The following is a 21,963-nucleotide window of genomic DNA, read 5'->3' on the forward strand; positions in this document are numbered from 1 at the left end:
ATGCTAGCACGGGAACTTTGAGTGTATAAATAGTTGGCCCAGTCTTTATAGTTGGCTTTAAGTGCAGCGCTATACTATGCTGTATCTAATAAAAGAACTATGATCACTACCACCTCGCCTCATCATTGCGTGGAACCCACTATATTATATCTTCATTATGGGTGGAGGTGTAAAAGGCATTGCAAAGTGCTGCCCAGTTTTGGTTCTATTGCAGCCTCCTGAAGCCAGTTTGGTGTAATGGTTTAAGTGTGCAGACTCTTATCTGGGAGAACTGGGGTTGATTCTCCACTTCTCCACATGCAGTTGCTGGTGTGACCTTGAGTCAGTCACAAGTTCTCTCAGAGCTGTTCTGTTCAAGAGCAGTTTCTGTCAGAGCTCTCTCAGCCCCCCACCTACTTCACTGGGTGTCTGTTGTGGGGAGGGGAAGAAAAGGGAGATTGTAAACTTCCTCCTCTTCCTCCTTCTCTCTCATAGAATCTTTATCTCATGACTCATTAACGCTAAGTTACTCTCCATTCAATGGATGTTGAGCCTTGGACATTTAATACCAGAGGGAGAAGCCTCTGTTGCTTGTGGGTCTGCTCTCTATGGTTGCCATCTTTGAACTGGCATTTTAGGGTGTGGAGCCAGGGGAGGGGAGGGACTTCAGTAGCATATTGTGCCATGGATTCCATCCTTCAAAGCAGCTATTTTCCCCAGTGGAAGTGATTTTTGTAGTCTGGAAATCAGTTAAAAAATTGGGAGATCTCCAGTCCTCATACCATACCATTCTCCCTGGCAAGGAAGTTGGTGTTTATTGGATATAACTCCAGTATATTCAGATTTCTCAGGTTCTGTCCTGTGGGTCAAAGATGCTGTATTTCATGTGACAGGGAACAGGCTGCCTATCTAGTAGTGTACATTGTAGGACACAGCTCTTCTTGCACAAGCTTGAACACTTCTTATGTGACTTTGTACACTCTGACTGGGCTTGTACAAACATCTGGGATTTAAATTCTCCGCAACCCCCCCCCCCCCCCCACACACAGACAGCACCACCATTCTGTTTTTTAGACTGCTGAAAGACCAGCTCTGACACAGGGTGTGTTGAGAGAGTATGATGAGGTAGCTTCTCCAGTTTCTGTCCACTGTTGCTAAAGTGTTGCTTACTGTGTGTAAAGGCACAACTGAAACAGGTGGTGGGGTGCGGGAGTTGCTGCCTTCCACATTGCCTCCTCAACATTAGGACTAGAGTTAAGAAGCTGCTGTGTTTATTAGAAAGCAAACTTTGACAATCAGGCTGGAGCTTTGACTGAGGTGTTAAAATGTGGACTCTCCTCAAGGTAGGGGATTTAAAGCAATATGTTGTATTTGCAGGCAGGCCCATAGCTACAATGAGGGCCAGGGGGGCCAGGTCACCCCAACCCCCCCTTTCCATCTGTATGCTGCCCCCCCAATCTGCCCCTGTTGCTCACCACCACTCACTGCCGCTCTGAACAAGTGCAGCATTGCTCAAGAGAGAGACAAGCGCCGCCATTTCTTTTGTAAGTTGCCCCCCCCCACCCGCAACTTGGACACTTTGCCAATACAGTTCGTGATCTCAGCAGTGAGCACATCCTGCTTGTAGCCCTTGAAGTCAGATGTCATTTTGGGCCCTGAGGCCACCTCCCACCTAAATTTTTTCTGACTCTGGGTCTGTTTGCAGGGCACCAGCAGCCCTAATAGCCCAGTGGAGCTTGGAAGCTACACAGGGTCAGTACTTGAATGGGAGACCACCAAGGAAGACCTGAGGTTGGTGTGAAGAGGAAGGCAATGGCAAACCACCTCCACTCATCCCTTGCCTTGAAAGCCCCATAAGGTGGAATTTCATCTGGCTGCCATGAGTTGGTTGTGACTCAATGGCACATTTACTTTTAGAGATGCTGAGTGAGCGTTAGATTCCTACGAGCTTCTTTCTTCCCCCCCTCAATAAAAGATGCCACACTCCTTTGTTTCTTTTCACCTGTCAGTACCCATCCTTTGTTAATGAGCATCCTTGTGCATAGCTGTGCCATGTGGTGTTGGATGAACATGTCCAGTACACAGCAGAATGTCACATGCATTTCTAAGAACTGCCTGCCTTTCCCATCAATGTCTGTGGCAACTGTTTTTTGCCATTTATGGATCCACAGTCCTCTTTTCCCTTTGGTGTTGGCTATTTCCAAACAGGTATCAATTGCAAACCCACACTCCCTAGGCAGGAAGTAGGGTGAGTTATGTTCCAACACTTAGCCAGAAAGCCCTGCTTTTGAATTAGATATGTTTTCTGTCCCAGGGTACCGTTTAACACCTACCATCATGATTAACAGAAGAAACTGTGATTAGGAGACTATTCTACTCTCAGCCAGCCCCTTGCCCAGAAAACCTTTGTTAGGAGGACACCAAAGGGGGTGGCTTAGTACAGTGGAGCTGACTATATCACAGCATTGTTGTTTAGGAAAATGAAAGGCTTAAGGGCTTTTTTCCTTTCAAAATGAGGGTGGGGGATGCGATCTGGGCAACGAGGGGCAACAAGAGGGGAGAGCAAGAAGCCCGGCCCTTCTCTTCAAGCCAGCATTCAACCAGTCCACGGTAAATAAAAGCAAGGGCAGGCAGGGGAAAGAAATCCTCTTACATTAAAGATAGGGGATTGAGGCTGCCTTTCAAAAGCCCTGCCCACCTTGCAAGATGTGCAATGCACTGACTGGCTGGCCCTCTCAGGGAGCTGAAGGGGCACGCATGATGGCAGCTGCCTGCTGAATGCAAAAAACGTTTTCTTGGGCAGGGAGGGCTCATGTATGCCTGTTTATGCGTGTATGTGTGAATGAGTGTGCACATGAAGAGTGGGTGTCTCTCCCTCCCTCTTTTTAATCTCTGCTTCCAACTAGGGGTGTGCAAAAAAAAATTGAAATTAATCGGATTCGGAAATATATGGGGCCAAAATATTCGGAATACCGTATATTTCTGAATACCGGTATTCGGAATAGCCGTATATACTGGAGGTATACCGCTATTTCCGAATATATGGCCCATATACCCTATGGGGCATTGAAATCAATGGCAAAATTGGGTATATTGGAAGCCACCTGGAGGGGAGGGGGTTGAGGGAGAGCATTAGTTTGTAACAGTAGAAAAGAGTGAGAGTCCAGTAGCACCTGAAAGACTAACAAAATTTGTGGCAGAAGTATGAGGTTTTGTGAGTCACTGAAGAAGTGAACAGTGACTCACAAAAGCTCATACCCTGCCACACATTTTGTTAGTCTTTCAGGTGCTACTGGACTCTCATTTTTTACAATTCCCCCCACCCCCTGGGAATTTGAGATGTTGTGAATCTCTGAGTGATTTTATAATGTCAAGGCTTGTTGATCGTTTTTAAGGATTACAGTTAAATCCCTGAACCAAAAGCAAAAAAATCAGTCACATGAACGCAGATGAAACACAAATGAATGCCTTGAATTTAATCAGACTGTTGTTCCATCAAAGTCAGTATTACCTACTCAGGCTGGCAGTGGCTCTCCAGGACCTGAGACGGGTCTTTCCCATCACCTTCAACATTATCTTTTAAGCCTGAAATGCCAGGGATTGAACCTGCATGGCAAACGGAGGCTCTAGCACTGAGTCATTGGTGGCCTCTCCCTAAATGGCATATTTGCTGTGGCACAAGCTGTTGCGGACTGGAGCTGTTGTCAGTGCATGCATAATGTAAAAGCGGGACTTTTTAAAGAGCAGGAACACACTTCCAAATGGCTTGGCACCACAGGTGTGGCCTAATATGCAAATGAGTTCCCGCTGAGCTTTTTTCTGCAAAAAAATCCCTATGCAAAATAATGGTGATATTAGAGGTGTGGCCTAATATGCAAATGAGTTCCTGCTGGGCTTTTTTCCTGCAAAAAAGCCCTGTGTAAAAGTATTGGGTTCAGTAGGCTGATACATGTGAACAGAAGCTAAAGGAAGAAGAAGAATTGCAGATTTATACTCTGCCCTTCTCTCTGAATCAGAGACTCAGAGCGGCTTACAATCTCCTATATCTTCTCCCCCCACAACAGACACCCTGTGAGGTGGATGGGACTGAGAGGGCTCTCACAGCAGCTGCCCTTTCAGGGACAACTCCTGCGATAGCTATGGCTGACCCAAGGCCATTCCAGCAGCTGCAAGTGGAGGAGTGGGGAATCAAACCCGGTTCTCCCAGATAAGAGTCAACGCACTTAACCACTTCACCAAACTGAGGGTGGAGCCTGGGAAAAGCAGGGACATCAGCGGAGTACAATGACTTGCTTGGCAACTCCCTGTTATGGCAACCCCAGGCAGGCAATGAAAACAGGAAGGTTTGATAAGCTCCATGGTGTGCTGCCAGATACAGTCTTATGGGAACGCACTGCTGAGATGGTCATAAGCTATGGTTGGTTTGCTGCAACAGATGATGGAAAATACAAATTATTTGTGTTACATCCATGCAATATCTGTCTTAAACAGCCAAATAAATACTCTTTTTTTTCTCTTTTCACACATCTGTTTCTTTTGACCTGAGAAGACTGGCAAGGGAGGAAGATGTTCCAAAAGCTTCAACTGCCTTTTCACCTTTGTTCCTCTCCATTTTACTGTGGCTGGGAATTGCTTTCCTTTGGATCTGGAAAAAGATGAGGTTTAAAATTCCACTGTTGATGAGAATTGGGCTTTCTTTTATGTTTCCATCTCTCTTTCCCAACTGATAGCAGGGCTGTCATGAGTTCATCTGCTTACACAAAAGATTTTATTAGAATATTTATCTATTAGAATATTAATAAGGGGCTTTGTGACAAGCAGGGGACCAAGGAGGGCCTTCTACTGGCCACCACCACTCTGGCAAGGATTTGTCTGGGAGGGCCCAGAGCACTAACCTGACCCCAGACTTCCTTCCCAGGAAGCATCTTGTATCTGTGACAGAAGGGGCATTCAGACTCATGCAGGATGACAGCAATAAGTTTATTGTAAGTGCTCAAGAACAAACAAGCGGGTTATAACTTTTAGTGCAGTAGTGAACATGGAAACAGTAAAAGTACAAAGCAAAATAAAAGCCCTTTGATTCCAACTGACTCACCATGCTTTGGATGAGGTACTCTCATGACTGCAGCCTTCTCTCCAGTACAATCTTTCCAGAGAGAACTACCCTTCCTCTCTAGCTTGGCTTTTTATTTCCTTCTTTCCAGGTCCCACCTCTCTCCAGTGGGCAAGTTTTCCCTACAAAATGTCTGCCCACCCAATCAGAGGGACAGAAGGGATCCTGGGAAATGTAGACCCTGTAGCTACTCTGATACAGGCTTCCCTAGGCCTAGGTGTCAAGCATGCGATTTTCAAAAGAACAAGTCAAGTGGATACAAAACTACGTTCATTGCTAAATCGAGATGCTCTCTTGGTTCAGGACCTTGAGAGTGATAAAGTACATGGATACACTTCTTTTAAGACATACTTCAAAGGGTTCTCACGGAAGGGGTACAAAATGCCAGCTAACGCATAAACTAACATAAATGTCTACATTCCCACTACGTTATCAGTATCTCGTCCTTGCTTTACCAGATGGCCTACACTCCCATGTAGGAATGTATGGGAAGGTGTTACTACTTCTCCTCTCACTCCCAGTTTCGTTTCTCATTACTCTTTTAACCCAAGCAATAAAGCAAGAGGGGGGAAGGGAAAGAATAACAAAACCAAACCATACTGACTCTCCATGATGTTTTACAAACCAGTTTCAAAGAGAGCCATAAAACCATAGATCACCATTGAGTTTTACCATGATTGACATAAGGATCATGACAGGCTAATTAAGACTCCTATTCTTCTTGTCTGCATAGAAATACAAAAAGTGGGGGGATTATCAAACACTTTGTAGACTAGAATATAAATGTAGGCTGTGGGGGAGGCGACCAGTGGCTCAGTGGTAGAGTTTTTGCTTGGCATGCAGATGGTCCCAGGTTCAGTCTCCATCATCTCCAGTTTAAAAGGAACAGGAGTAGCTGATGTGAAAGTGAGAACCTGGAGAGCTGCTGCCAGTCCAAGCAGATAATACTGACCTCGATGGACCAATCGTCTGATTTGGTAGCAGCTTCAAGTGTATTCATCTTTGTATAAAGATTATATGAGCCTTGATGTAACTGGGGCGTGGGGGTGTGTGTGTGTGAGAGAGAGAGAATTATTGTGTGTGGGTCCATGCCAGATTAGTTTATCAAGTCTGCTCCACATCTTAGTCCACTGATCAGCCTCCATTTCTAGCCATGGTTGTGAGAAAGTGGTTTTCTCTGATGTTCCATTGAGAACTGGACACTAGCAGTTGAATTTTGGCTTGTGGAAATTCTGGTTTATTTACTTGGTTTATACACTGCCTTTCTTCCTAATGGAGACTCAAAACAGCTTACATCATTGTCCTCTCCTACATTTTATCTTCACAACCACCCTGTGAGGTAAATTAGTCTGAAAGTGTGTGACTGGCCCAAGGTCACCCAGCCAGCTTCTGTGGCAGAAGTGGGGATTCCAGCCAGACTCTCTCAGATACTAATCCAACACTGATCATGAGAAGGAGGGCAGGAAGAGTTGCATCTATTGTAAAGTGTGTTAAGTCAGCTTTTAAGTAAGCACCAACAGTTTATTCACAAAGAAACAGTCACAAGTAATATAGGAAACAGCTCAATATAGTGACTGAGTAAAACACTTTGCTTTGGTTGGCAGCAATCTCTCCTATTGGGCTCTCCAGGATCCTTCATTTGCATTTCCTGTAAGAAATGCCTCTCGTCTCAATTGGCCATTTCTAAGAAAATGGCCAATCAGAATGTAGTAATAAGGATCAATACTCCCTCTAAGCTGTGGAGTCTTGGGAACAAAAAATCTGCTTTGTGAGCTACTGGCATTAAAGTTGTGAGCTACAGCATAAATTAGATTTCTCTGGGACCATTTTTCCTGAGCTAAGACAAAAATCTGTGGACTGGAGGCTAAAAAACCATGAGCTAGCTCACACTCACTCAGCTTAGAGGGAACACTGATCAGGATCCTGGAGAGTAATGGAAGCATGCTTCAAGCTCAGGACAGTATAGTACAGCAGTAGGGACAGCATCAGTACTTAGTTCTCGTGGCCCTTTCATACACACCCAGGGAAACACTGTTTGCCACTTTTGGAGTCAGGCAACAATTCTTCTCCAGGCCAGGGATCCTGGAGGGTGTTTCCCCTCTCCCCATCTTCTGAGTGTGGAGCAGGTGTTGCTGGGTGTGGGGGGAGGTATTTGTGAATTTCCTGCATTTTGCAGGGGGTTGGACTAGATGACCCTGGAGGTCCCTTCTGTGATTCCCAGGGCTATTTTTCTAGAAAAAAGAGTGCCAGAACTCTCAAGAGGGAAATGAAGGAGAAACACACAGGTGCCCCTCATGAATTTTTAAACATTTTTTAAAAATTTTGTTTTCACAAAGAGGTTTAAGAACTCCATTCAACCCTGCTCCCTCAGAAAAAAAATCCCTGATGATTCCAATCACTACATCACATTGGCTCTCTGGTTAATCATTAACATACTTAGTTCATATACATTAATATGAGATAAGAGGAGATATAAGTACGAGTAAGGGATAAAAACCAGACCTGGCCTTGAAGACCAAATAATCTTTCTGATGGAGTCCAAAGTGGCTGTAAATGTCTCAAATCACTCAGCTGCATCTGATATACAATGAGCTTGACTATTCCTCTAGTTCTCTACTGCATTGATTCATATAATTTTAAAATTTAGCACCATTCTAATAGAGACTGGAATACATTCTTTACAGTGTTAGCATAGTTCTTGGAGCCAACCAGGGACTGGAAAGTTGACCTAGTAGAAGACTTTGGGTTTTACAGGGCCATCAAAATGAATTCTAGACTCAGGTACACAGCTAAATCCACAAACTTTCCCTCTGCTGGGTCCCAATAACAGTGACTCCCTTGTGCCTGTATTAAATTACTGGCATTCAGTGACTGGTAGGAATGAATAAGCATATTATGAAAACTTGTTTGTAGAATTTGTTTTAAAATCAATACTTAAAGGGTGGGAGAATCTAAGTATAGCTTGGCAAACTTTTTCTTTTGGATTTCCTTGCACTATTAATGGGAGAGATGTGGTAGATGTGCTGCAGTTTACTAGCAGGTAGGAAAAAGGCAGATTAATTCTGGGTACATGTGATGCAATTTTTGTAATCTACCTCTGATGAAAAAGTAATGCAGGTGAATTCTTGTTTTAGTTTGAATTCATTTCTTTTTACTTATTTCTGTTCGTTTATTTACTTCTGTCAATTACTTCATTTATACCCTGCCTTTCTCTCCAGTAGAGACCCAAAGCAGTTCACATCATTCTCCTCCATTTTATCCTCACAAGAACCCTATTATTATTATTATTATTATTACATTTGACTTATATCCCGCCCTCTCCGCAAGCGGACTCAGGGCGGCTCAAAGTATCATCTACACAGTTAAACCAATAAAATATATAAAACCATAATTTACATTTTCCAGTTTAAAAACATATTACAATTTTTAAAACCATTATATAGTGCTGAATCCATACATTATAAGCGGCATTAAAATTCCAAGCAGTGATCATCGGCATTCTGTGTGATGTCCGGTGGCAGCCGTCTTTTCGTCAAGCATCGAAGGCCTGCTTGAACAACTCGGTCTTACAGGCCCTGCGGAACGCAGACAGATCCCGCAGGGCCTGTATGGCTTCTGGAAGGGCATTCCAAAGCTCTGGTGCTGCCACCAAAAAAGCCCTAGATCTTGTCACGCATAACCTGGCTTCTTTTGGTCCTATGAGGTAGGTTAGGCTGAGAAGATGTTACTGGTCCAAGATCACCCAGCAGCATACTTCCACAGCAGAGTGGGGATTCAGACCTACATGTTTAAGCTCTGTGCAGCTTGCCTGGGTTTTTGCCGGGCTGAAGAAGAGCAAGAAGAAGAGGCGGCAAGGGGGGAGAGATACTTCCGCTAGGAAGAGGCATTGGGGAACCGCCACCCCCCCCCCCAATGCAACAGTTGGCTTCCCAGGGCTGCAGACTCTAACTGGCCACTGCCTTGGAGGAGGGCGGGCTCTCTCTCTCTGGCCTCCCAGTGCAACATCCCTACTCAGCGCCCTCCCTGGCTCTGCCTCCTCCCAATCTCCCCACCTGGGAAACTACAATGGGCTCAATCAGGACTATGCCATGGCTGCTCCTTCTCCTACTTCTGCTATTGCCTGGCACACCCCTTATCCCTGAGCCACTGGCCAGCCGGCCCTCCCTTGCTACTGCCCTTGATCCCTTTCTTGCATTGCAGGCAGTCATGTCAGGGCGGCCTTCCCTTCAAACAACAACCTACTTGGTAGTTGAAGCCAGTTGGCATGCGCTTGGGGCGTGTGTGCAGCCACTCAGAGGGCCTCAGCAGTGCCTCCCACTTGAAGGCAAAGTAGATGCCCATCAGTGGCACAGCAATTGCTCCTGCCATGGCTGCCTTCTCTGGGGCTTGCCTCATCAGTACCTGCCCAGCTTGCTCCAGTCACCCAGCACTGGCTGGCTGGCCCTTTCTGGAGCTTCAGCCCGGCTCCTCCGACAACCTGTGCTGCCAGCGAGGGGTGGGGTGGCGGTGCTGCCACTGCGCCCAGACTTCCACCTCCTCCAGCATCCCCCTGCTTAAGGGCCACTTCCATCATGTCTCTTGAAAGGTTTGAAGAAAGTGGTATTGGCTTGTTGTTTAGTTTGGTTTTTAGCTCCTGCCCCCCCCCCCCCTCGCTCAAACAAAAATTGTGGTTTTGTGCCTATCAAATTCTAAATCCTGGCTATGGCACTGTTTCTCATGTTTCACCTCAGTTCACACAATCAGCATTGTATCATAATGCCCCTGTATAAATCGATGGTGCGGTCTCATTTGGAATACTGTGTGCAATTCTGGTCACCGCACCTCAAAAAGAATATTATAGCATCGGAAAAAGTGCAGAAAAGGGCAGCTAGAATGATTACAGGTTTGGAACACTTTCCCTATGAAGAAAGGTTAAAACACTTGGGGCTCTTTAGCTTGGAGAAACATCGACTGTGGGGTGACATGATAAAGGTTTACAAGATTATGCATGGGTTGGAGAAAGTAGAGAAAGAAGTACTTTTCTCCCTTTCTCACAATACAAGAACTCGTGGGCATTCAATGAAATTGCTGAGCAGTCGGGTTAGAATGGATAAAAGGGGGTACTTCTTCACCCAAAGGGTGATTAACATGTTGAATTCACTGCCACAGGAGGTGATGGCAGCATAGCCAGCTTCAAGAGGGGGTTAGATAAAAATATGGAGCAGAGGTCTATCAGTGGCTATTACCCACAGTGTGTGTGTGTGTGTGTGTATATAATTTTTGGCCACTGTGTGATACATGGTGTTGGACTGGATGGGCCATTGGCCTGATCCAACATGGCTTCTCTTATGTTCTTATGCTGTCAGATGGCCATCCAGCCTCTGTTTTAAACCTCCAAAGAAGTTCTTTATTTGTTCTCCCCAGTACCTGTAGTTCTTTCCCCAGTATTTTGGATACAAACAAGAACAGTTTTAGACCAGGCCCTTTGGAGAGTGTCCATCTACCTAGCCCCTGCTTCTAGGTTCAGACACTTACTCAAGTCACCTTGATGTTTCTCTTGTTACCAAAAATACCCTGCCTAAATGAAACCGTTTTAAGTGACATGAGGTTCATCTGTCATTAAATTTCCATACTGTTTTTCCAGCATAACAACTACCCAGGACTGGGTCCTAAGCCAGGGGAGGAAAAGCTACGGATATTGTAACTCTAAAAATACACAGTGCTATACAGAATAGTGTGATATAGTGCCTGGAATGCTGGGTGAATCCTTACTCAGCTTCTAAGCTGTTAAGTGCCCTTGGGCCTGCTGCCATGGCCTCTCAGCCTAACTTGCCTTCGAGGGTTTGTTGTAAGGATAAAGTTGACTGGTGGGGGTGGGGGTGGGGGAAAAATCAGTATACCATCCTGTACTCTTCAGAGGAAGGGTGGGAGAAAGAAAATATTGTCATGTCAGCAGTTAAATGATAAGATTCATAGACACCAGCAATTGTACTCGATGTTTTCTGTGTGGTGTTGTGGTGGAAAGCACTGTCAAGTTGCAAGTGGTTTATGGGGACCCCTCATGGAGGTTTTGAGGCAGGAGGCAGACAGAGGTGATTTGCCATTGCCTGCTTCTGCATAACAACCCCAGGCTTCCTTGGGGTGTCCCTGCCAAGTACTAAACATGGTTGACCCTCCTCAGCTTCCAAGATCTGATGAAACTGGGCAAGTGATCCAGGTAAGGGCTCTGTGCTGAACGTGGCATTGAAAAGCTGCATCATGTTAAACAAAATCCTCTTTTGGTTTCAGGTCTGAAGAATGAGTTATCCAGGTTATCCTCCTGCTGGTGGGTATCCACCAGCTGCTCCAGGTAAGTTTCAAGTGTGTTGCTGGGATGGGTTATAGTGGGGCCTGGATCAGTTGATCTATAGATAACCTGCCTTTCTGCTCAAGGGCCGGCAAGGCAGCTGACAAAACACACCTAATAAAATCACATCTTAAAAGTCATTGGAACTAACAAAAACACATCATTAAAACCAGGCTTAAACGCATACAAAACCATAAAAACAACAATTAAAACATTGTATTTGTTACCATCCACCTTCAATTGTATGACATTGTTGGCATTGGCTTTTAAGCGTGGTTTAATTGTGCAATCGCCTGTTGTGGAGAACTGTATTGGAAGACAGAGTGCAAATAGTAAAACAAAAAAGTTACGTGGGTGTGTCAGTCTGTGGATCAGCGGATACTTTGTTTTCCAGTTATTACCAGCTGCACTCTGTAAAAGAAACCAACAAACCCAGCCATGTGTCTCTTCATCTCTTTAATGCTGATGCCAGCTGTGTACCCACTGAAGTATTTTCAAACGGGAAATACTCTACTGGCCTTTGGAATGGGTGGATGATTTTAGCATTGCTGCTCGTGTACCTGCCACTGATACGGGCATGTTTATAACTCCTACCTTTACCTTTTTAGTGTTTTTGTAATGGGGGAGCCTCAGTAGAGGTTAGAACTGCATTACTTTATTGATGCTACTGATTTAACCCACAGGCTGTGAAGTGTCACACTGGAAACAACAAAAATAAGGAATTTAAGTAACCAGCCAGTTACTGCACTTGAGGTCCTTTAGATTTAATTACATGAACAAAAAAAAATTGGTTACTTGTGATGTAGCTCCTAAATCCATGCCTACCCAGAGTTTCTTAACCCTGGCGCAATCAGAGTGCACCATGCCAAGGCTCAACCCTACCGGCTTTGACGTGGCAAGCATCTGTTCTGTCTTTGAAGAGCGCGATCGAGGCTTCGCTCCCCCTGCCTTCTGGTTCAGGAAAGGAGGGGGGAGAAGCCTCCTCCAGTGTGCTCTTCAAAGACAGATCAGATGCCAGCAGCGTTAAAGCCGGTAGGGCCAATCCTCGGCGCAGCATGCTCTGGCACTGCATTGCAGCGCTGCGGAGGGAGGAAGGGCAGTGGCAAACAGGGAACCTGTCTGAGGCGCTATGTGCCCTGGGGCCAGCACTGGCCCTACCTATTCCCCCCAGGACTTAGCTACAGCAATCCATGCGATGGTTACTTCCAGACTGAACTACTGTAGCTTGCTCTACATAGGCTTGCCTTTGAGACTGATCCGGAAACTCCAGCTGGTGCAAAATGCAGCGGCTCAGCAGGTCTTTCCGGGCAAGCATTCAGCCAGCGCTGTATCAAGTGCACTGTCTACCAGTTGAGTACCAGATCCGCTTCAAGGTTTTGATTTTGACATTTAAAGGCTTATGTGGCCTTGGTATCGACATACCTATGGGACTGCCTTTCCCCATATGTGCCCCAGAGTGTCAAGCATGCGGGTTCAATGACAAGTCGAGGTTGACACAAAGACTATGTTTATTGACAGACCGATACTTTGGCTCAAGCCGTTGCTTGAGAAGAATGAAATTAATACATTGATACACAACTTTTAAGATACACTTCAAAGGGATTCCTATGGGCAGGGGAAGCAGGGGAGCGTTCTCACATAGAATATCATGACTACATATATTCCCAGGGCGTTATCAGGCATTTGGCCTTGCATTGCCCAGATGGCTCATCCTCCCGTAGAAGGATTCATGGGAAGGTGCTGATTGCTTTGTTCCTTCTAATTAACAGTCATAAAGCAAAGAAGAGCCAGGAAAGAATAATAAACTAACATTTGGTTCTCTGGGATCTTACCCAGGCCTGCTTTTGTCAGGCCATAAACCCATCAGTTATTGATCAGAATTAGCCATGCTTGACACAGAGATCGCTACGATCTGGTTTGTGCAGAGCTTTTTGGCCTTGGCTCTGGCTTGGTGGAATCAGCTCCCCATAGAGATCTGGGCCCTCTCTGTTATGTTATCATTTTGGAGGGCCTGTAAGATGGAGCTATTCTGCCGGGCCTTTAGTTGAGGCAGTGGGTGTCCTATTCCATCTCTTGGCCTTCCTTGCTGCAATCCTGTCTTATTACCACCATTCATTTAATGTACTTTCAGGCGATTAGTATACTGATCAGTAGAATATGCCCAACTGAAACTGCCATCTATGGTCCATATTATTATTTTATGGTTTTATTGTACTGTTCCCTGTGGTGCAGAGTGGTAGAGCTGCAGTACTGCGGTCTGAACTCTCTGCTCACAACCTGAGTTCGATTCCGGCGGAAGCTGGGTTCAGGTAGCCGGCTCAAGGTTGACTCAGCCTTCCATCCTTCCGAGGTCGGTAAAATGAGTCCCCAGCTTGCTGGGGGAAAAGTAGATGACTGGGGAAGGCAATGGCAAACTACCCCATAAAAGGTCTGCCGTGAAAACGTCATGATGCGACGTAACCCCAGAGTCGGAAACGTCGGACCTTTCCTTTCCCCTGTATGGTTATGATTTTAATTGTAAATTTTAACTTCTGTCTAATCTTTGTTGTTTTCTGCCCTGAGCCTGCTTGAGGTCAGAATATAAATCAGCTAAAATAAATAAAAAAACCTCCCAGTAAGTAATGTTCCAAAGTTTCTAACCTTCCAGGAGTATTGTAAAAATCTGCCTTGCATCCAGCCTTGCATTTCTTGGTATAATATAGTGGGTTCTATACATTAATGAGGCGAGGTGGTACTGAACATAGCTCTTTTATTGAATATAGCGCTGCCTATGAAGTCTGAAAACTAGGGCCGCAGGGCCCCCTATATAGACACACCCAAAGTTCCCGCACTGCCATTCAAACCAGTTCTTGATTGGAGCAGGGCAGCAGGATTTGGATCCTGCTGCCTATTGTTCCCGAGTCCCCCAAGCTCTGTCCTTCAGGCCCCTGTGAGCCAGCCAAGAACTCCAGTTTATAGATACAATTCTAAGCACATATACAGCACTTGGCAAGGAACAGAGTTTAATCTTGCAAGCATCATTGCTCTCCTATATTGAGGAACATCTTAAAAATCTAAATAGGGTACCTTTGGACAAGACAATCCCAGTTAAAAAGACGAGTTATAGCCTAAGGGCTCTCTTTGTAGTGCTCATAGTCCAAGATATATAGATGTTTATTCAGAGCATGCTGCTGAGTTAGGAGTGAATTAAGTGAGAGTAGAGGTTGGCAAAACAGCGTTTTTACTGTTTTTTAATTTTAAAAAATCCTGAAATGGAATGTGTGTAGTAACACTCAGAAATCCATCTGTTCTGTTTGTAGTAACTTTCTTTAACATTTCAGGTGCTAATCCTTGGGGTGCCCCCAGCTATCCTCCCACAAATCCTCCTCCAATTGGTCTGGAAAATGTTGGAAATTATGCTAATCAGTTTAATCCAGATTATATGGCAAGCATGGTGAGTACTTTTTAGTAATTATAAAAAAAAATTAAATGCTCGATTCATTTTTTCCTGCTCCACCCCCTGTCAGACGTTGGAACTTCAAATAAGAACAAATCATTTTGTTTCAAAATTAATCAATTTATTTGAGAACAAGAGGTCTGGTGTAGAAGCAGATTGAGTTTGATACATTCCAAGGCCAAGCCTGCTGTTTTTGTATAGTACATGAAAGCAAAACAATAAAACCATTCTCACACTCTAAGAGACAGTTGACGGTTCCCATACTCCCTTATCTCTTTCTCAGGGAAGGAACCCCGCTGGTCACCTTGGGGCATGCCATCTTCAAAGGCCCCAGATGTTTACCAGTACCAAGTGAGAAATTCCTCCCTTGCGGTTAGCAACTGTCCTGCCTGTTTGAAATGCAGATCTTTATTCTCAGGGTTAGTAGCAAGGTAGAAAATATAACAGCATACAAAATGGGGTTAGTCATGTCAAGCAAGTATTAGAAGTATAATTAGAAGCAATAGTATAATTAGAAGCAAGTTACAATGTCTGACATACTGCCCCCCCTAAGCTCTTGCTTGGGGTTTGTCTGGGTGCAGTAGGTAAAACTTCTTCAGTAATTGGGGGGCCCGTAGGTCGGTCGACTTGACCCACTCATCGCAACTATTATGCAAGTACTTCCAGCGGACTAGATAGTACAAGACCCACTTTTGGACCCTGGAGTCCAGAATTTCTTGCACCTCATGGTGGCTCTGGCCCTTCACTTGAATAGGAGGTAGCTCTGGAGGGCGGGGGTGCCAAGATGTGGCTCCAGAATCCTTGCGGAGAAGACTGCAATGAAAAACAGGGTGGATCTTACTAAACATCTTGGGTAACTCCAGTTCTACTGTCACCTTGTTGATCACTCTTTTTATTTTAAATGGCCCCAGGAATTTGTACGCCAGTTTCCTACAAGACTGTGGTAGGGGAAGGTTTTTGGTCGACAAGAACACACTCTCCCCCTCCTTAAACTCCCACTGCGGGGAGTGTTTCTTATCAAAGTAGTTCTTATAGTCCCTTTTTGCTGCCTCCAAATTTTCCTGAATTACATCCCAGCCTTTCCTTACTCCCTCCCACCACTGCTGGCAGGAGCTAGGTGGCATTGTTCCACCTGCGTCTGGCAGAGGGGGGAAAGGCTTGCCTTCGTAGCCATTCACGATTTGAAACGGGGACGCCTTTGTGGAGCTGTGCAGACTATTGTTGTAACCATACTCTGCAAACGGCAGCAGTTCGACCCAGTTTGATTGCTGGTAATTAATGTAGCACCCAAGGTACTGCTCGAGAAGCCCGTTCACCCGCTCCATCTGTCCGTCCGTCTGAGGGTGGTAGGCTGAGCTCAACCCTTGTTCTATTCCCGCCATTTTGCAAAACTCCCGCTAGAAGTTGGCAATGAACTGCGGGCCGCGGTCGCTAATGACCTTTTCTGGGAATGAGTGGAGTCTGACCACGTAGTGGAAGAATTGGTATGCTAGTTTTTTGGCGGTGGGGAGCTGCTTGCATGGTATAAAGTGCGCCTGCTTGGAGAAAGCGTCTACCACCACCAATATCACCATTTTCCCTTGCGAAGGGGGGAGTTCTACAATAAAGTCCATTGATACAACCGCCCACTGTCTAGAAGCAGTGGGCAAAGGTTGGAGTAAACCTGGAGGCTTTCCCCCTTGCTTCTTGGCCATAATGCAAATGGGGCACGAGCCCACAAATTCGGAGATATCTTTTTTCATTTGGGGCCACCAGAACTGTCTGTTCACCAAATGTAGGGTCTTCACATAACCAAAATGCCCCGCTAACTTGCTACAGTGGCAGTGTTGTAATATCTCCTGCCGGAGGCTTTTGGGGACGTAGAATTTCCCATCATAGTACCAGAACCCCCCTTCTCCTTTCTCCACCCCCTCTGGCCTCTCCCCCCCTTCCTTTTCGGTCTCCTCTTTAAGTTTGCTACCCCCCCCAAGGTTCTGCTGGCCCGGTTTGCTTCCCAGATCGGGTTGTTACCCTCCCCCCAACTATTGAGGAGGGGGGAATGAGGGAGTCTACGATCTCCTCTCGCTGGCTTTCGTGCTGGGGAAGGCGCGAGAGGGTGTTGGCTAAGAAGTTCTTCGAACCCGGGATGTGCTTGAGCACAAAGTCAAATTTAGCAAAAAACCCCGCCCAATGGATCTGCTTAGCCGTCAGTTTCCGCCGCCCGGTTAGGGCTTCAAGGTTTTTGTGATCTGTCCAGATCTCGAAGGGCACTCGGGCCCCCTCCAGCCAAGAGCGCCGCGTTTTTAAAGCGTATGTCACCGCAAAGGCTTCTTTGTCCCACACCGACCAGTTCCTCTGCTCGTTTGAGAATTTGCGGGACACATACGCACAGGGCCTGAGTCTCCCCTCCTCGTCCTTCTGCATCAATATTGCCCCGACGGCTACATCGGAGGCGTCGCATTGCACCATGAAGGGCTTTAGCTCATTGGGGTGGGCCAGCACGGGCTCACTTGTGAACAGCCTTTTCAACTTTTCAAACGCTGCCTGGCATTGCGGGGTCCAAGAGAGACGCGCCCCGGGTCTTTTCGCGTCTAACCCCTTCCCTTTTGTTTTCAACAGGTCGGTGAGGGGTAGCATTATTTGGGCGAACCCTTTTAGGAACCCCCTGTAGAAATTTGCGAACCCGAGGAAAGATTGTAGCTGCCGTCGGGTTTTTGGGGCTTCCCAGTCTAGCACCGCCTGGATTTTGGCCGGGTCCATCGCTAAGCCCTCCCCCGATACTCAGAATCCTAGGTAGTCTAGTTCCGTCTGGTGGAACTCGCATTTCGACAGCTTGGCGTACAGCTTGTGCTGATAAAGGGTGGTCAGGACTTTTTGAACCAGTGGCACATGGGACTCTAAGTCCTTGGAATAAATAATAATGTCATCCAGGTACACCACCACCCCTTTGTACAGATATTCTCTCAACACCTCGTTTATGAAATTCATGAACACCCCCGGCGCCCCTTGTAGCCCGAAGGGCATCACTAAATATTCAAACTGTCCCATGGGGGTATTGAAGGCAGTTTTCCATTCATCCCTCTCCTTTATTCTGACTCAAAAGTATGCCTCTCGGAGGTCAAGCTTTGTGAACACCTTCCCCTCCGACACCGTGCTCAGTAAGTCCTTGATTAGTGGGATGGGGTACACGTTGGAAATCCCATTAATCCCACGAAAATCTGTGCAGTCTCAAGCTCCCATCCTTCTTCCTGAAGAGGACTGGGGCGGCATGGGGTGCTGTGGCGGGCCTGATGAAACCCCGTTTTAAGTTCTTGTCTATGAACTTTCTCAGTTCGTCTTTCTCCGCCCACCCCATCGAGTATAGTTTCGCGCGGGGAAGTTCCTGCACTGGGATCAGTTCGATGGCACAGTCCGTGTCCCTGTGGGGCGGCAGCTTGTTGGCCACCTCCTCACTGAACACCCACCTCAAGTCCCGGTACTCTTTGGGGATCGATCTGATCTCTTCCACAGTCACGCAGATCTTTTCATTCTGCGGTGGTGGGTTGGGGCCCCATTCCTCCCGCCAGTGGTGGTGAGTGCACCGGCAATCGGTGAAGTCTATTGTCCGGGCCTCCCACTGTATGTCCGGTTGGTGCCGAGCCAGCCAACCTACCCCGACCACCATGTCGAAGGACGAAGAGGGGGCCACTACAAAAATCTCTACCCCCCAATGGCCCAGGGTCCCGACCGGTGCACGGCTTCCCTCGCATGGCCGTTTCATCCATCTGTTCGAATTGGATGGGGTGCGGGAGGGGGACTTTCGCTAGTCCTAGGGCCTCTACTAGCCGAGGGGTAATAATTTCCTGGGTGCAGCCCGAGTCGATTAAAGCTCGGGTGTGCATGAACCTTTTTAACTTGGGGTTCAGTAGCGTCACCGGCATGAACAGCAATTCTCCCGTTATTCTCACCCTTAGTGGTGCAGTCAGCTCCACGACCTGCCACTCGGCACCCTTCAGTGCAGTTTGCTGTCGTTTCCCGCCGAGTCGGGATCCCAAGACTCCTCGCCCGAGTCCTCGACCATTATAATATCCTCGTCAATCGCCATGGACGTGGCGACGTTGCCCTGACTGGGCTCTTTCTGTTTTCTCCCGGGCTTTTTCGGGCCCCCGGTCGTTGGTTTTGATGTCTGCTGGGGGGCCCGCAACTTCTCAGGGCAGTTGGCGGCCAGGTGCCCTGGGTCTCCGCACCGGAAACACCTCCTCCTGGCGGCGGGTGTGGAGCTGGCCGCCGGGGTCGCTGCTTTCTTCACCTCTGGTTTCGCTGGGGTTTTCGGGGTTCTCCCCCCCTTTCCCCGTTAGCTGCTGCTGGCGGCGGAGTACGACGTGCTGCAGATTGGTCTCCACTTCTCCGGCCAGTTGGATCCAACCCACCAACGTTTCTGGCCATCCCTGGGAGTAGCAGCGGTCAAGGATGCTCGCGTTGAGGCCGTTCTGGAAAGCCTCATACTTCATACGTTCACTCCAGCCTCTCGCCTTAGCACAGTGCGCCTGAAAGTCAGCGGCATACTTTTCTCAGTTTCTCACGATACAAGAACTCGTGGGCATTCAATGAAATTGCTGAGCAGTCGGGTTAGAACGGATAAAAGGAAGTACTTCACCCAAAGGGTGATTAACATGTGGAATTCACTGCCACAGGAGGTGGTGGCGGCGACAAGCACAGACAGCTTCAAGAGGGGATTGGATAAAAATATGGAGCAGAGGTCCATCAGTGGCTATTAGCCACAGTATATTACTGGAACTGTCTGGGGCAGTGATGCTCTGTATTCTTGGTGCTTGGGGGAGCGGGCAAAGTGGAAGGGCTTCTAGCCCCACTTGTCAACCTTCTGATGGCACTTGGGTTTGTTTATTTTTGGCCACTGTGTGACACAGAATGTTGGACTGGATGGGCCACTGGCCTGATCCAACATGGCTTCTCTTATGTTCTTACCACTGCTTTTCACTTTCCTTGAAAATCCTGTGGCTGTAAGTTGGCTGCTACTTGTCAGCACTTTCCACCACGTGATAAATGTCGAAGGCTGATTCTGTGACAGTTATTCTGGAGAGCTAGTTGGAGCCCATGCTAGATTCACCCAAAAATGAAGATAAAGGTATTGGTAGGATTTGGCTCCTGAATATTTCCTCCATCTTTGCAGTTAGAAGTAAGCAAAATCTTAAAAGCTGTTTTTAGAGGCTCTCTTTGCAATTTGTGATTTGTTTCTGGAACTGGGAAACAACTTTTGTTACAGTGGATGTTGCAATAATTAAGAGACTTATGACAGCAAATATGTGGACACAACAGGTGGAGACATTCTCAACAATATGTACAATATGTACGCTTGTTCCTTTTTTAACCCTTTGCACCACTTTTAATTGGATGGATGCTCTTCCGCAGGAAGAGAACACTTGCTACGTTTTCCAGTAATGCAAAAGGTTAAAGTGGATGACTGTGGAGATGATTTCTGCCCCCCCCCCCCGCCAGCCCCTGGTTCTCTCTCTTGTATCTTTCTGTTTGTGTGTTTGGTCTTTACAAAACATAACATATTTGTACATTTTTGATAACAAAGCAGGTCTAGTTGATTGGTCACAAAGTTCTTGCTTCTAGCCTTTTGTGGTATTTCATTGGTCAAGTGAAGCCTCATCTCTATAGGGGATTACCCAGGATGAAGTAATTCCTTTGAAGCTGTTTTATCTGTATCCTCAATTCCTACCTGCCTGGCATCTAGCATGTGGACGAAACTCTGTGGTTATGGTAAAATCTGTGTTTATCCGAGAATGTGCAGAGAGCCAAGGGGTATTGTGCAGGTTCTTTTAGATTTTTGGCTCAGTTCCAGAAAATGTGTCAATAAGTAAAATCTCCACTGTTCGGGGGCGTGATGATTCTTTCAGGCTGGGGGGTCTCCAGAGGTAGGAAGAAAAGAATTCTTTTCAAATAATGTTTACAAAACATGATGAAATATGATGAGCTTCAGCTTTGTACTATGTAATGTGCTTAGTAAGAATTTATCTTTCTTTGTTCGCAAAGGCTTAATGCTAAGACCACTATGGGCCTATGTTCCATAGAGAAGTGCAACTTCATACATATTGATTAGAATTAGTACAGATCTATCTGGCACTCTGCATATTCTCTCTCTCTCTCTCTCTCGGCTTGACTTCGCGAACGAAGATTTAAGAAGGGTGCAGTAGTCTACGTCTGCTGCAGGCTCGCTGGTGGCTGACAAGACCAATGCGGGACAGGCAGATCCGGCCACAGTGGCTGCAGGGAAAAGTCTGATTTGGGGTTGGTGCTGTAGCAGTGCGATTCTTCCTCAATCTCCTTTTGTCCTCAAGACCAGCTATGCGTGCGTTCTCAAAGGAAGAGACAGCCTGGTGGATGGTGTGACTCCATGCTTTGCGATCTGAGGCTAGGTCAGACCACTGGTGATGGTTGATGTGACAGGTGCCAAGGGATTTCTTCAAGGAGTCCTTGTACCTCTTCTTTGGTGCCCCTCTATTTCGATGGCCGGTGGAAAGTTCGCCATACAGAGCAATCTTGGAAAGGCGGTGGTTTTCCATCCTAGAAATATGCCCTGCCCAGTGCAGCTGCGTCTTCAACAGCAGTGCCTCGATGCTTGTAACCTCCGCCCTCTTGAGGACTTCAGTGTTGGTCACAAAGTCACTCCAGTGGATGTTGAGGATGGTGCGAAGGCAGCGCTGATGAAAGCGCTCAAGGAGTCGCCGGTGATGAAGGTATAAAACCCAAGATTTGGAGCCGTAGATGAGGGTTGTCATCACAACCGCTTTGTAAACATTGATCTTTGTGCCTTTTTTCAGATGCTTGTTGCTCCACACTCTTGTGCAGTCGGCCAAATGCACGGTTTGCCTTTGCCAGCCTGTTGTCAATCTCCTTGTCGATCTTGGCATCTGAGGAGATGATGCACCCCAGGTAGCTGAACTGCTGGACTGTCTTCAGAACTGATTCACCCACAGTGATGCAGGGAGGGTGATAATCTTCCTGAGGTGCAGGCTGGTGGAGAACTTCTGTCTTCTTCAGACTAACTTCTAGGCCGAATAGCTTGGCAGCCTCTGCAAAGCAGGACGTCATATGCTGCAGAGCTGACACCAAGTGGGAGACGAG

General features: G+C 46.7%; 1 protein-coding gene across 1 annotated transcript in view; it reads left to right on the forward strand.

Moving 5' to 3' along the window:
- Nucleotides 1–21,963, forward strand: part of ANXA11 (annexin A11) — an 84,382-nt gene that overhangs the window by 20,199 nt on the left and 42,220 nt on the right. Inside the window, exons 2-3 of the mRNA XM_060240984.1 lie at nt 11,360–11,420; nt 14,738–14,850. Of these exons, the coding sequence (XP_060096967.1) occupies nt 11,369–11,420; nt 14,738–14,850 (165 nt within the window). The 5' untranslated portion in view covers nt 11,360–11,368. The remainder of the gene's footprint in view (nt 1–11,359; nt 11,421–14,737; nt 14,851–21,963) is intronic.

This window comes from Heteronotia binoei, chromosome 6 (genome assembly GCF_032191835.1).
Source record: "Heteronotia binoei isolate CCM8104 ecotype False Entrance Well chromosome 6, APGP_CSIRO_Hbin_v1, whole genome shotgun sequence".
Classification (NCBI taxonomy): Eukaryota; Metazoa; Chordata; class Lepidosauria; order Squamata; family Gekkonidae; genus Heteronotia; species Heteronotia binoei.